The sequence below is a fragment of the Gigantopelta aegis genome, chromosome 7, assembly GCF_016097555.1.
Source record: "Gigantopelta aegis isolate Gae_Host chromosome 7, Gae_host_genome, whole genome shotgun sequence".
In the NCBI taxonomy this organism is placed as follows: domain Eukaryota; kingdom Metazoa; phylum Mollusca; class Gastropoda; order Neomphalida; family Peltospiridae; genus Gigantopelta; species Gigantopelta aegis.
In genome coordinates this window covers 25461433-25474167 of record NC_054705.1, presented here as the reverse complement: position 1 = coordinate 25474167, position 12735 = coordinate 25461433, and the positions used below count along the sequence as shown (strand labels likewise).

General features: G+C 41.8%; 1 protein-coding gene across 4 annotated transcripts in view; it reads left to right on the top strand.

The window, feature by feature from the left end:
* The window catches only part of LOC121376912 (protein kinase C-binding protein 1-like), a 113706-nt gene extending 101194 nt beyond the window's left edge, over positions 1-12512 (top strand). For all 4 annotated transcript variants that reach the window (XM_041504703.1, XM_041504702.1, XM_041504705.1 and 1 more), the window contains one exon: positions 11595-12512. In XM_041504703.1, coding sequence (XP_041360637.1) covers positions 11595-11855 — 261 coding nt within the window. In that variant the 3' untranslated portion in view covers positions 11856-12512. The remainder of the gene's footprint in view (positions 1-11594) is intronic.
* The last annotated feature ends 223 nt before the right edge of the window (positions 12513-12735 follow it).

Sequence of the window (12735 nt, the reverse complement as noted above, 5' to 3'; positions counted from 1 at the left end):
GGCTGTTTGTGGAGGACAGTGGGTTAATAATAAGTTGCCAGTTGTTAGTGAGAGGGATGAGGTGGTTATAGTAGCCTCTGATGTCTGGGCTGTTTGTGGAGGACAGTGGGTTAATAATAAGTTGCCAGTTGTTAGTGAGAGGGATGAGGTGGTTATAGTAGCCTCTGATGTCTGGGCTGTTTGTGGAGGACAGTGGGTTAATAATAAGTTGCCAGTTGTTAGTGAGAGGGATGAGGTGGTTATAGTAGCCTCTGATGTCTGGGCTGTTTGTGGAGGACAGTGGGTTAATAATAAGTTGCCAGTTGTTAGTGAGAGGGATGAGGTGGTTATGTAGCCTCTGATGTCTGGGCTGTTTGTGGATAGTAGCCTCTGATGTCTGGGCTGTTTGTGGAGGACAGTGGGTTAATAATAAGTTGCCAGTTGTTAGTGAGAGGGATGAGGTGGTTATAGTAGCCTCTGATGTCTGGGCTGTTTGTGGAGGACAGTGGGTTAATAATAAGTTGCCAGTTGTTAGTGAGAGGGATGAGGTGGTTATAGTAGCCTCTGATGTCTGGGCTGTTTGTGGAGGACAGTGGGTTAATAATAAGTTGCCAGTTGTTAGTGAGAGGGATGAGGTGGTTATAGTAGCCTCTGATGTCTGGGCTGTTTGTGGAGGACAGTGGGTTAATAATAAGTTGCCAGTTGTTAGTGAGAGGGATGAGGTGGTTATAGTAGCCTCTGATGTCTGGGCTGTTTGTGGAGGACAGTGGGTTAATAATAAGTTGCCAGTTGTTAGTGAGAGAGATGAGGTGGTTATAGTAGCCTCTGATGTCTGGGCTGTTTGTGGAGGACAGTGGGTTAATAATAAGTTGCCAGTTGTTAGTGAGAGGGATGAGGTGGTTATAGTAGCCTCTGATGTCTGGGCTGTTTGTGGAGGACAGTGGGTTAATAATAAGTTGCCAGTTGTTAGTGAGAGGGATGAGGTGGTTATAGTAGCCTCTGATGTCTGGGCTGTTTGTCGAGGACAGTGGGTTAATAATAAGTTGCCAGTTGTTAGTGAGAGGGATGAGGTGGTTATAGTAGCCTCTGATGTCTGGGCTGTTTGTGGAGGACAGTGGGTTAATAATAAGTTGCCAGTTGTTAGTGAGAGGGATGAGGTGGTTATAGTAGCCTCTGATGTCTGGGCTGTTTGTGGAGGACAGTGGGTTAATAATAAGTTGCCAGTTGTTAGTGAGAGAGATGAGGTGGTTATAGTAGCCTCTGATGTCTGGGCTGTTTGTGGAGGACAGTGGGTTAATAATAAGTTGCCAGTTGTTAGTGAGAGGGATGAGGTGGTTATAGTAGCCTCTGATGTCTGGGCTGTTTGTGGAGGACAGTGGGTTAATAATAAGTTGCCAGTTGTTAGTGAGAGGGATGAGGTGGTTATAGTAGCCTCTGATGTCTGGGCTGTTTGTGGAGGACAGTGGGTTAATAATAAGTTGCCAGTTGTTAGTGAGAGAGGATGATGAGGTGGTTATAGTAGCCTCTGATGTCTGGGCTGTTTGTGGAGGACAGTGGGTTAATAATAAGTTGCCAGTTGTTAGTGAGAGGGATGAGGTGGTTATAGTAGCCTCTGATGTCTGGGCTGTTTGTGGAGGACAGTGGGTTAATAATAAGTTGCCAGTTGTTAGTGAGAGGGATGAGGTGGTTATAGTAGCCTCTGATGTCTGGGCTGTTTGTGGAGGACAGTGGGTTAATAATAAGTTGCCAGTTGTTAGTGAGAGGGATGAGGTGGTTATAGTAGCCTCTGATGTCTGGGCTGTTTGTGGAGGACAGTGGGTTAATAATAAGTTGCCAGTTGTTAGTGAGAGGGATGAGGTGGTTATAGTAGCCTCTGATGTCTGGGCTGTTTGTGGAGGACAGTGGGTTAATAATAAGTTGCCAGTTGTTAGTGAGAGGGATGAGGTGGTTATAGTAGCCTCTGATGTCTGGGCTGTTTGTGGAGGACAGTGGGTTAATAATAAGTTGCCAGTTGTTAGTGAGAGAGATGAGGTGGTTATAGTAGCCTCTGATGTCTGGGCTGTTTGTGGAGGACAGTGGGTTAATAATAAGTTGCCAGTTGTTAGTGAGAGGGATGAGGTGGTTATAGTAGCCTCTGATGTCTGGGCTGTTTGTGGAGGACAGTGGGTTAATAATAAGTTGCCAGTTGTTAGTGAGAGGGATGAGGTGGTTATAGTAGCCTCTGATGTCTGGGCTGTTTGTGGAGGACAGTGGGTTAATAATAAGTTGCCAGTTGTTAGTGAGAGGGATGAGGTGGTTATAGTAGCCTCTGATGTCTGGGCTGTTTGTGGAGGACAGTGGGTTAATAATAAGTTGCCAGTTGTTAGTGAGAGGGATGAGGTGGTTATAGTAGCCTCTGATGTCTGGGCTGTTTGTGGAGGACAGTGGGTTAATAATAAGTTGCCAGTTGTTAGTGAGAGGGATGAGGTGGTTATAGTAGCCTCTGATGTCTGGGCTGTTTGTGGAGGACAGTGGGTTAATAATAAGTTGCCAGTTGTTAGTGAGAGAGATGAGGTGGTTATAGTAGCCTCTGATGTCTGGGCTGTTTGTGGAGGACAGTGGGTTAATAATAAGTTGCCAGTTGTTAGTGAGAGAGATGAGGTGGTTATAGTAGCCTCTGATGTCTGGGCTGTTTGTGGAGGACAGTGGGTTAATAATAAGTTGCCAGTTGTTAGTGAGAGGGATGAGGTGGTTATAGTAGCCTCTGATGTCTGGGCTGTTTGTGGAGGACAGTGGGTTAATAATAAGTTGCCAGTTGTTAGTGAGAGGGATGAGGTGGTTATAGTAGCCTCTGATGTCTGGGCTGTTTGTGGAGGACAGTGGGTTAATAATAAGTTGCCAGTTGTTAGTGAGAGGGATGAGGTGGTTATAGTAGCCTCTGATGTCTGGGCTGTTTGTGGAGGACAGTGGGTTAATAATAAGTTGCCAGTTGTTAGTGAGAGGGATGAGGTGGTTATAGTAGCCTCTGATGTCTGGGCTGTTTGTGGAGGACAGTGGGTTAATAATAAGTTGCCAGTTGTTAGTGAGAGGGATGAGGTGGTTATAGTAGCCTCTGATGTCTGGGCTGTTTGTGGAGGACAGTGGGTTAATAATAAGTTGCCAGTTGTTAGTGAGAGGGATGAGGTGGTTATAGTAGCCTCTGATGTCTGGGCTGTTTGTGGAGGACAGTGGGTTAATAATAAGTTGCCAGTTGTTAGTGAGAGAGATGAGGTGGTTATAGTAGCCTCTGATGTCTGGGCTGTTTGTGGAGGACAGTGGGTTAATAATAAGTTGCCAGTTGTTAGTGAGAGGGATGAGGTGGTTATAGTAGCCTCTGATGTCTGGGCTGTTTGTGGAGGACAGTGGGTTAATAATAAGTTGCCAGTTGTTAGTGAGAGGGATGAGGTGGTTATAGTAGCCTCTGATGTCTGGGCTGTTTGTGGAGGACAGTGGGTTAATAATAAGTTGCCAGTTGTTAGTGAGAGGGATGAGGTGGTTATAGTAGCCTCTGATGTCTGGGCTGTTTGTGGAGGACAGTGGGTTAATAATAAGTTGCCAGTTGTTAGTGAGAGGGATGAGGTGGTTATAGTAGCCTCTGATGTCTGGGCTGTTTGTGGAGGACAGTGGGTTAATAATAAGTTGCCAGTTGTTAGTGAGAGGGATGAGGTGGTTATAGTAGCCTCTGATGTCTGGGCTGTTTGTGGAGGACAGTGGGTTAATAATAAGTTGCCAGTTGTTAGTGAGAGGGATGAGGTGGTTATAGTAGCCTCTGATGTCTGGGCTGTTTGTGGAGGACAGTGGGTTAATAATAAGTTGCCAGTTGTTAGTGAGAGGGATGAGGTGGTTATAGTAGCCTCTGATGTCTGGGCTGTTTGTGGAGGACAGTGGGTTAATAATAAGTTGCCAGTTGTTAGTGAGAGGGATGAGGTGGTTATAGTAGCCTCTGATGTCTGGGCTGTTTGTGGAGGACAGTGGGTTAATAATAAGTTGCCAGTTGTTAGTGAGAGGGATGAGGTGGTTATAGTAGCCTCTGATGTCTGGGCTGTTTGTGGAGGACAGTGGGTTAATAATAAGTTGCCAGTTGTTAGTGAGAGGGATGAGGTGGTTATAGTAGCCTCTGATGTCTGGGCTGTTTGTGGAGGACAGTGGGTTAATAATAAGTTGCCAGTTGTTAGTGAGAGGGATGAGGTGGTTATAGTAGCCTCTGATGTCTGGGCTGTTTGTGGAGGACAGTGGGTTAATAATAAGTTGCCAGTTGTTAGTGAGAGAGATGAGGTGGTTATAGTAGCCTCTGATGTCTGGGCTGTTTGTGGAGGACAGTGGGTTAATAATAAGTTGCCAGTTGTTAGTGAGAGGGATGAGGTGGTTATAGTAGCCTCTGATGTCTGGGCTGTTTGTGGAGGACAGTGGGTTAATAATAAGTTGCCAGTTGTTAGTGAGAGAGATGAGGTGGTTATAGTAGCCTCTGATGTCTGGGCTGTTTGTGGAGGACAGTGGGTTAATAATAAGTTGCCAGTTGTTAGTGAGAGGGATGAGGTGGTTATAGTAGCCTCTGATGTCTGGGCTGTTTGTGGAGGACAGTGGGTTAATAATAAGTTGCCAGTTGTTAGTGAGAGAGATGAGGTGGTTATAGTAGCCTCTGATGTCTGGGCTGTTTGTGGAGGACAGTGGGTTAATAATAAGTTGCCAGTTGTTAGTGAGAGGGATGAGGTGGTTATAGTAGCCTCTGATGTCTGGGCTGTTTGTGAGGACAGTGGGTTAATAATAAGTTGCCAGTTGTTAGTGAGAGGGGTGGTTATGAGTTAATAATAAGTGGTTATAGTAGCCTCTGATGTCTGGGCTGTTTGTGGAGGACAGTGGGTTAATAATAAGTTGCCAGTTGTTAGTGAGAGGGATGAGGTGGTTATAGTAGCCTCTGATGTCTGGGCTGTTTGTCGAGGACAGTGGGTTAATAATAAGTTGCCAGTTGTTAGTGAGAGGGATGAGGTGGTTATAGTAGCCTCTGATGTCTGGGCTGTTTGTGGAGGACAGTGGGTTAATAATAAGTTGCCAGTTGTTAGTGAGAGGGATGAGGTGGTTATAGTAGCCTCTGATGTCTGGGCTGTTTGTGGAGGACAGTGGGTTAATAATAAGTTGCCAGTTGTTAGTGAGAGGGATGAGGTGGTTATAGTAGCCTCTGATGTCTGGGCTGTTTGTGGAGGACAGTGGGTTAATAATAAGTTGCCAGTTGTTAGTGAGAGGGATGAGGTGGTTATAGTAGCCTCTGATGTCTGGGCTGTTTGTGGAGGACAGTGGGTTAATAATAAGTTGCCAGTTGTTAGTGAGAGGGATGAGGTGGTTATAGTAGCCTCTGATGTCTGGGCTGTTTGTGGAGGACAGTGGGTTAATAATAAGTTGCCAGTTGTTAGTGAGAGGGATGAGGTGGTTATAGTAGCCTCTGATGTCTGGGCTGTTTGTGGAGGACAGTGGGTTAATAATAAGTTGCCAGTGTTAGTGAGAGGGATGAGGTGGTTATAGTAGCCTGTGATGTCTGGGCTGTTTGTGGAGGACAGTGGGTTAATAATAAGTTGCCAGTTGTTAGTGAGAGGGATGAGGTGGTTATAGTAGCCTCTGATGTCTGGGCTGTTTGTGGAGGACAGTGGGTTAATAATAAGTTGCCAGTTGTTAGTGAAGAATGAGGTGGTTATAGTAGCCTCTGATGTCTGGGCTGTTTGTGAGGACAGTGGGTTAATGATAAGTTGCCAGTTGTTAGTGAGAGGGATGGGTGGTTATAGTAGCCTCTGATGTCTGGGCTGTTTGTGGAGGACAGTGGGTTAATAATAAGTTGCCAGTTGTTAGTGAGAGGGATGAGGTGGTTATAGTAGCCTCTGATGTCTGGGCTGTTTGTCCAGGACAGTGGGTTAATAATAAGTTGCCAGTTGTTAGTGAGAGGGATCACTTTTTTTATAATTTAATATATCTGACATTGATATCTGACATTATATTTACTCAACATAGAAATATATGCCCAATATCTGTGCAATCTATTTTGGAACCCCCCTTTTCAAAATCCTATGTACGCCCATGGGTTAATAATAAGTTGCCAGTTGTCTGGGCTGTTTGTCGAGGACAGTGGGTTAATAATAAGTTGCCAGTTGTTAGTGACAGAGATGAGGTGGTTATAGTAGCTTTATCTCGCCTTGATGTAAAATTCTTTAATCTCATTGGTTGTTTGCCGTTGGACAAATCCCTTATACCCCTGTGGGCGGAGCCAAATTCTCTTATACCCCGTCTGTAATTTCCAACAGTTTCCAGCCACCCCAGTTAATGCTAAAGCAATAATTAGATTATAAATAACATTGATAATCAATCAAGTTTACATAATTAATTTTATTTTTACTATAAAATACACTATTTCAATACGTTTAAAAGCTGCAATTTTGAACTCGGCCACCTAATTACGGTCGTGGTGTTATTGTAGTAATGTGCAATTAGCAACAGTCGTCTGTTACCAATGTAAACAGAACATGGCTGTCAAACGATGTGCAACGCACTCTGCCATTGAAATTGAGGAAAAGCATGTAGACAATTTCGTATTACAAACATTTGAAGTTAAAAACTCGTTTATCGATGGAACTATTTTTTGTCATTGGCAAGTGGTTTCGTTCGCGTCCGACCGGCCTCGGTGGCGTCGTGGCAGGCCATCGGTCTACAGGCTGGTAGGTACTGGGTTCGGATCCCAGTCGAGGCATGGGATTTTTAATCGAGATACCGACTCCAAACCCCGAGTGAGTGCTCCGCAAGGCTCAATGGGTAGGTGTAAACCACTTGCACCGACCAGTGATCCATAACTGGTTCAACAAAGGCCATGGTTTGTGCTATCCTGCCTGTGGGAAGCGCAAATAAAAGATCCCTTGCTGCCTGTCGTAAAAAAGAGTAGCCTATGTGGCGACAGCGGGTTTCCTCTAAAAACAGTGTCAGAATGACCATATGTTTGACGTCCAATAGCCGATGATAAGATAAAAAATCAATGTGCTCTAGAGGCGTCGTTAAATAAAACACACTTTACTTTCGTTCGCGTCCGCGTGGTACGGCTCCGTTAATAAATTGTGTGTACCGGCCTCGGTGGCGCAGTGGTTAAGCCATCGGACTACAGGCTGGTAGGTACAGGGTTCGCAGCCCGGTACCGGCTCCAATCCAGAGCAAGTCCTTAAGGGCTCAGTGGGTAGGTGTAAGGCCACTACACCCTCTTCTCTCTCACTAACCACTAACCAACTAACAACTAACCCACTGTCCTGGACAGACAGCCCAGATAGCTGATATGTGCCCAGGACAGCGTGCTTGAACCTTAATTGGATATAAGCACGAAAATAAGTAGAAATGAAATGAAAAATAATAAATTGTTAACAATTATTGTCTGGCATTATTTTGATTATTTGGCAATATGGTTTAACATGTCGGCAAGATAAATTCGTTGTAGAAGCATCTCTCGGGGTATATGGCTTTTTATGTACCCTCTGTGTGTTCTTTTACCCCGAGCTGAAGGCGAGGGGGTAAAAGAGCACACAGAGGGTACATAAAAAGCCATATACCCCTCGTGATGCTTCTACAACTTATAATATACATTGTATCTCGCTATTTCTGGAGTTGTTCAAAATCACTTCGGGCTGGTGCTGGTACCTGGGTACGTACCTCGTAGGCTAGCTTGTCCGTGAAGCCAGTGACTTTCGTTAATTGTTTTCAGACTGTTTGTTGATGCGTACTTCTGAAGTGGGTGGTCACAACTGACCCATCTGTTCATAGGCTTCCATTTTTGTAAGGGGGCAGGCTTGTTTTTGCCTGAATTAAAGGAAAATGCCCGAATCTGGATAACAACATTTATTCATATTATTCTTGTTCCAAGCCAGTGCACCACAACTGGTATATCAAAGGCCATGGTATGTGGTATCCTGTCTTTGGGATGGTGCAAATAAAAGATCCCTTGCTACTATAATGAAAAACTGTAGCGGGTTTCATATGACTTTGTCAAAATGACCATATGTTTAACATCCAATAGCCGATGATTAATAAATCAATATGCTCTAGTGGTGTCGTTAAACAAAACAAACTTTGCATGGTGTTACATGTATCTGTACCATGCAGGCAAGGAATCATCACAGCTGAAAACCAAACAGTCTCTTGTAAAACTGGACACCACCCTATTGAGAAGTTTCAAGCTTATTCTTATTTTGAAAGTTTCAAGCTTATTCTTATTTTGAAAGTTTCAAGCTTATTCTTATTTTGAAAGTTTCAAGCTTATTTACCTCTGAAGCTTTGGTTTCATTTTTAAAGCTTCCGTTTACTTTTGTTAAGTGTTTACATCATTTGTTTACCAATGTAGTACCTGTGTGTATTATAGTGTATGTAGGTGACTATACATTATGCCTACAGTACAGTGCATTGGACTATAATTATAAACTACATGTACATTGTGGTACCTGTGTGTATTATAGTGTATGTAGGTGACTATACATTATGCCTACAGTACAGTGCATTGGACTATAATTATAAACTACATGTACAATGTAGTACATGTGTGTATTATAGTGTATGTAGGTGACTATACATTATGTCTACAGTACAGTGCATTGGACTATAATTATAAACTACATGTACATTGTGGTACCTGTGTGTATTATAGTGTATGTAGGTGACTATACATTATGCCTACAGTACAGTGCATTGGACTATAATTATAAACTACATGTACATTGTGGTACCTGTGTGTATTATAGTGTATGTAGGTGACTATACATTATGCCTACAGTACAGTGCATTGGACTATAATTATAAACTACATGTACAATGTGGTACCTGTGGTATAAAAGACTTCAATGTACAGTGGATTATAGTATAGCACATAGAAAAATAGCACAGTATAGTAGACTACAGAACAGTGAAATGGAATACAGTACAGTACATTAGTAGACCTACACTATATAGTAGACAGCAATACAGTGCAGTACAGTACAGTACAGTACAAGAACAAGTTTATTCAATATTACAGTACAGTACAGAACTATGTTATAGTATACTAGTATACTTCAGTACAAAACACATTAGTAGACCTGCACTATATAGTAGACAGCAATACAGTACAGTACAGTACAAGAACAGAGCAAGTTTATTCAATATTACAGTACAGTACAGTACAGAACTATGTTATAGTATACTGGTATACTTCAGTACAATACACATTAGTAGACAATAATACAGAGCACTAAAGTACACTGGTAGATAACAATACAGTGCACTAAAGTACACTAGTAGATAACAATACAGTGCAGATAACTATACAGTGCAGATAACAGTACAGTGCTCTAAAGTACACTAGCAAATAACAGTACAGTGCACTAAAGTACACTAGTAGATAACAGTACAGTGCACTAAAGTACACTAGTAGATAACAATACAGTCCACTAAAGTACACTAGTAGATAACAATATGGTGCAGATAACAATACAGTGCAGATAACAGTACAGTGCACTAAAGTACACTAGTAGATAACAGTACAGTGCACTAAAGTACACTAGTAGATAACAGTAGAGTGCACTAAAGTACACTAGTAGATAACAGTAGTCCATTAAAGTACACTAGTAGATAACAATACAGTCCACTAAAGTACACTAGTAGATAACAGTACAGTGCACTAAAGTACACTAGTAGATAACAATACAGTCCACTAAAGTACACTAGTAGATAACAGTACAGTGCACTAAAGTACACTAGTAGATAACAGTACAGTGCACTAAAGTACACTAGTATATAACAGTACAGTGCACTAAAGTACACTAGTAGATAACAGTACAGTGCACTAAAGTACACTAGTAGATAACAGTACAGTACTGAACATACAGTACAGTATACAACAACAAAACTATTGACTGCAATAGAAATAATTATGGCCTTTTTGCCGTCATGTTTACTTCTTAAACACATTTGGTTTTCTCTATTGTAAATATGATTGGTAATTTAAATTGACTGATACACATACCAGTTCCCATGACTCATGTTCTAAACAATAATTATAATATACATGTGCTGGGGTAAACTAATCATGAGTCAGACAATGCTGAGTCAGATAATGGTGAGTCTGACATTATAATGATGAGTCAGACGATGGTGAGTCAGACGATGGTGAGTCAGATAATGGTGAGTCAGACAACTTTTTAGCTGTACTCCTGGGGTTTTACATTATGAGCTGTAGAATTGCTGCAAGTTGTCAATCATTCCAGGGATTTTTGTTCAGTATTTTTGTCAAGAGTCCTGTGTCAGATAGGATTGGGAATATCAGCTTCATTTAATCATACAGTGTCATGTAATTGTGATGGTCTGTTTAAAAGTTAAAGCTTGTTTTGTTTAACAACACCACTGGAGCACATTGATTAATTAATTATCTGCTATTGGATGTCAAACATTTGGTAATTCTGACACGTAGTCATCAGAGGAAACCTGCTACATTTGTCCTAACGCAGCAAGGGCTCTTTTACAGACAGGGCAGGACATACAGCCTTTGATATACCAGCACTGGCTGGAACGAGAAATAGCCCAATGGGTCCACAGACGGGGATCGATCCTAGATCGACCGCACATCAGGCAAGCACTTTACCACTGGGCTACATCCCGCCCCTAGTCTGTGTAGGCCATTGTGATGCAGTGCACCATTATTAAATTTATTTATTACAACAGACATAATTTTAAAATATTTCGCATCAATTTGGGAATTTTCAGTGTCACTTGCTTTTGGGAAAGGCCAAATTTGTTCGGTACTGCGGCATGCCTGGACAAATCCCTGCATTCATCCCAGCATTATGTGATTGCAGACTTTTCATTTAACATTTGAAGAAAGCAACTATAGGGGTGTGTGTGTTTGTGGGTGTGTGTGGGGGGTGGTAAATATGAGAGCAGATTTAAAAAAATATTAATTTAGTTTATCTTTCTCCAGTGATAATGTGGAAATCAGTAGTTATATGACAGCAACATGCTTTGTCCTTATCATCCAAATGTTGAAATAATCATGTCAGACACCATATTTGAAATGAGTGGAAGTGGAGATAAATAAATATTCCTTCCCTTTCTTAATAGCTGCTTTTCCTTTGTGCTGGAGTGTCCTTACACATTAATTCGTTTGTTTGTTCATTTATTCATTCACTTATTCATTCATTCATCCATCCATTCATCCATCCATTCTTTCATTCATTCTTTCATTCATTCATCCATCCATTCATCCATCCATTCTTTCATTCATTCTTTCATTCATTCTTTCATTCATTCATCCATCCATTCATCCATCCATTCATCCATCCATTCTTTCATTCATTCTTTCATTCATTCATCCATCCATTCATCCATCCATTCATCCATCCATTCTTTCATTCATTCTTTCATTCATTTGTTCATTCTTTCATTCATTCTTTCATTCATTCTTTCATTCATTCTTTCATTCATTTATTCATTCTTTCATTCATTTGTTCATCCATCCATCCATTCATTCATCCATCCATCCATCCATTCATTCATCCATCCATTCATTCTTTCATTCATTCTTTCATTCATTTGTTCACTGTCTGTCTTTACAGCTCCGACTCCAGTCACAGGTGCTGACCGGTCAGCCGGGAATTCCGAACATCGTTCCGCACGGACAGGTGATCGCCAACACCAACTCTCTGATGTACCCGATGGTTCGCCAGCCACCGCCGCCGCACCAGATGAACCCAGCGGGAGGAAACCTGATGCCCCGTACATCCGTCTTCCTCACACAGAGCGCAGGTGGCCAGCCACTCCGAGGGCAGAATGTCATTCCAAGTCAGATGCAGTTTCAGATTAGGCCATCATTTTGAACCCAGGTCAGAGACCTGACAACCAGAACTGTCGATCATTCACCAGACTTGTTAATGCTGCACTCAGTAGAAGTCGTAAATAGCGTATTTCTTGATTCACAAGTTGTGAAGAGCATTCGTTTGGCATAATAACCCGTGAACACAACTTGTAAACTGGGGTTGAATTTTTTCTGTCTCAATCTTCACAACTTGTGGAAAAAATGGCAGAACAAACACAAATTGTTAGTTCAGTTATGAGTTGTGGTGTGACAGATTGGAGTGACAGTGCAGATTGTCTAACATACATCACCTGAACGCTCTCCATTTGTTGAAGTTGTGCTCACAATTTGGAACTTGTAAATTCACAATATTCACCATGAGTACCAAATAAACGCAACATATGTGTCGACCAGTACAAGGCTTGTTTAAGCTGTTGATTATTCAGTTAGTTCATGGCCTGGGCCCTAAACGTTGAATGGACCAGGCAGGGCCCATGCTTATATACGTTTTGAAGTCTAAATTCAAGATTTTAACAGTCTTCAGACTTAAAGTACGGGAGTCCGGAACTAACAAAATCTACACACAAAAATGTATTTGGCTAGGATTCATTATATGTTGGTTCTTAACGATACTGTCATTTTGTTCATTCAAAATTGTTGATTAAACTATTAAGTTTTAGAATATGCCACAATTTTGACACCTTACAATGAAAGAATCTGGGGTTGTTGTTTTTTTGGTCCTTAAGTAATTTTGTTGAGTATAAATAAATTTGACTGAATCTCAGCACTGGACTAATAGAATCTCTCACAATTGTGAGGTATAGATAATATATGACAAAAAACGAGGGCTTCTGTAAACCTCGGCTATTGGATGTCAAACATTTGGCAATTTTGCTATTTAG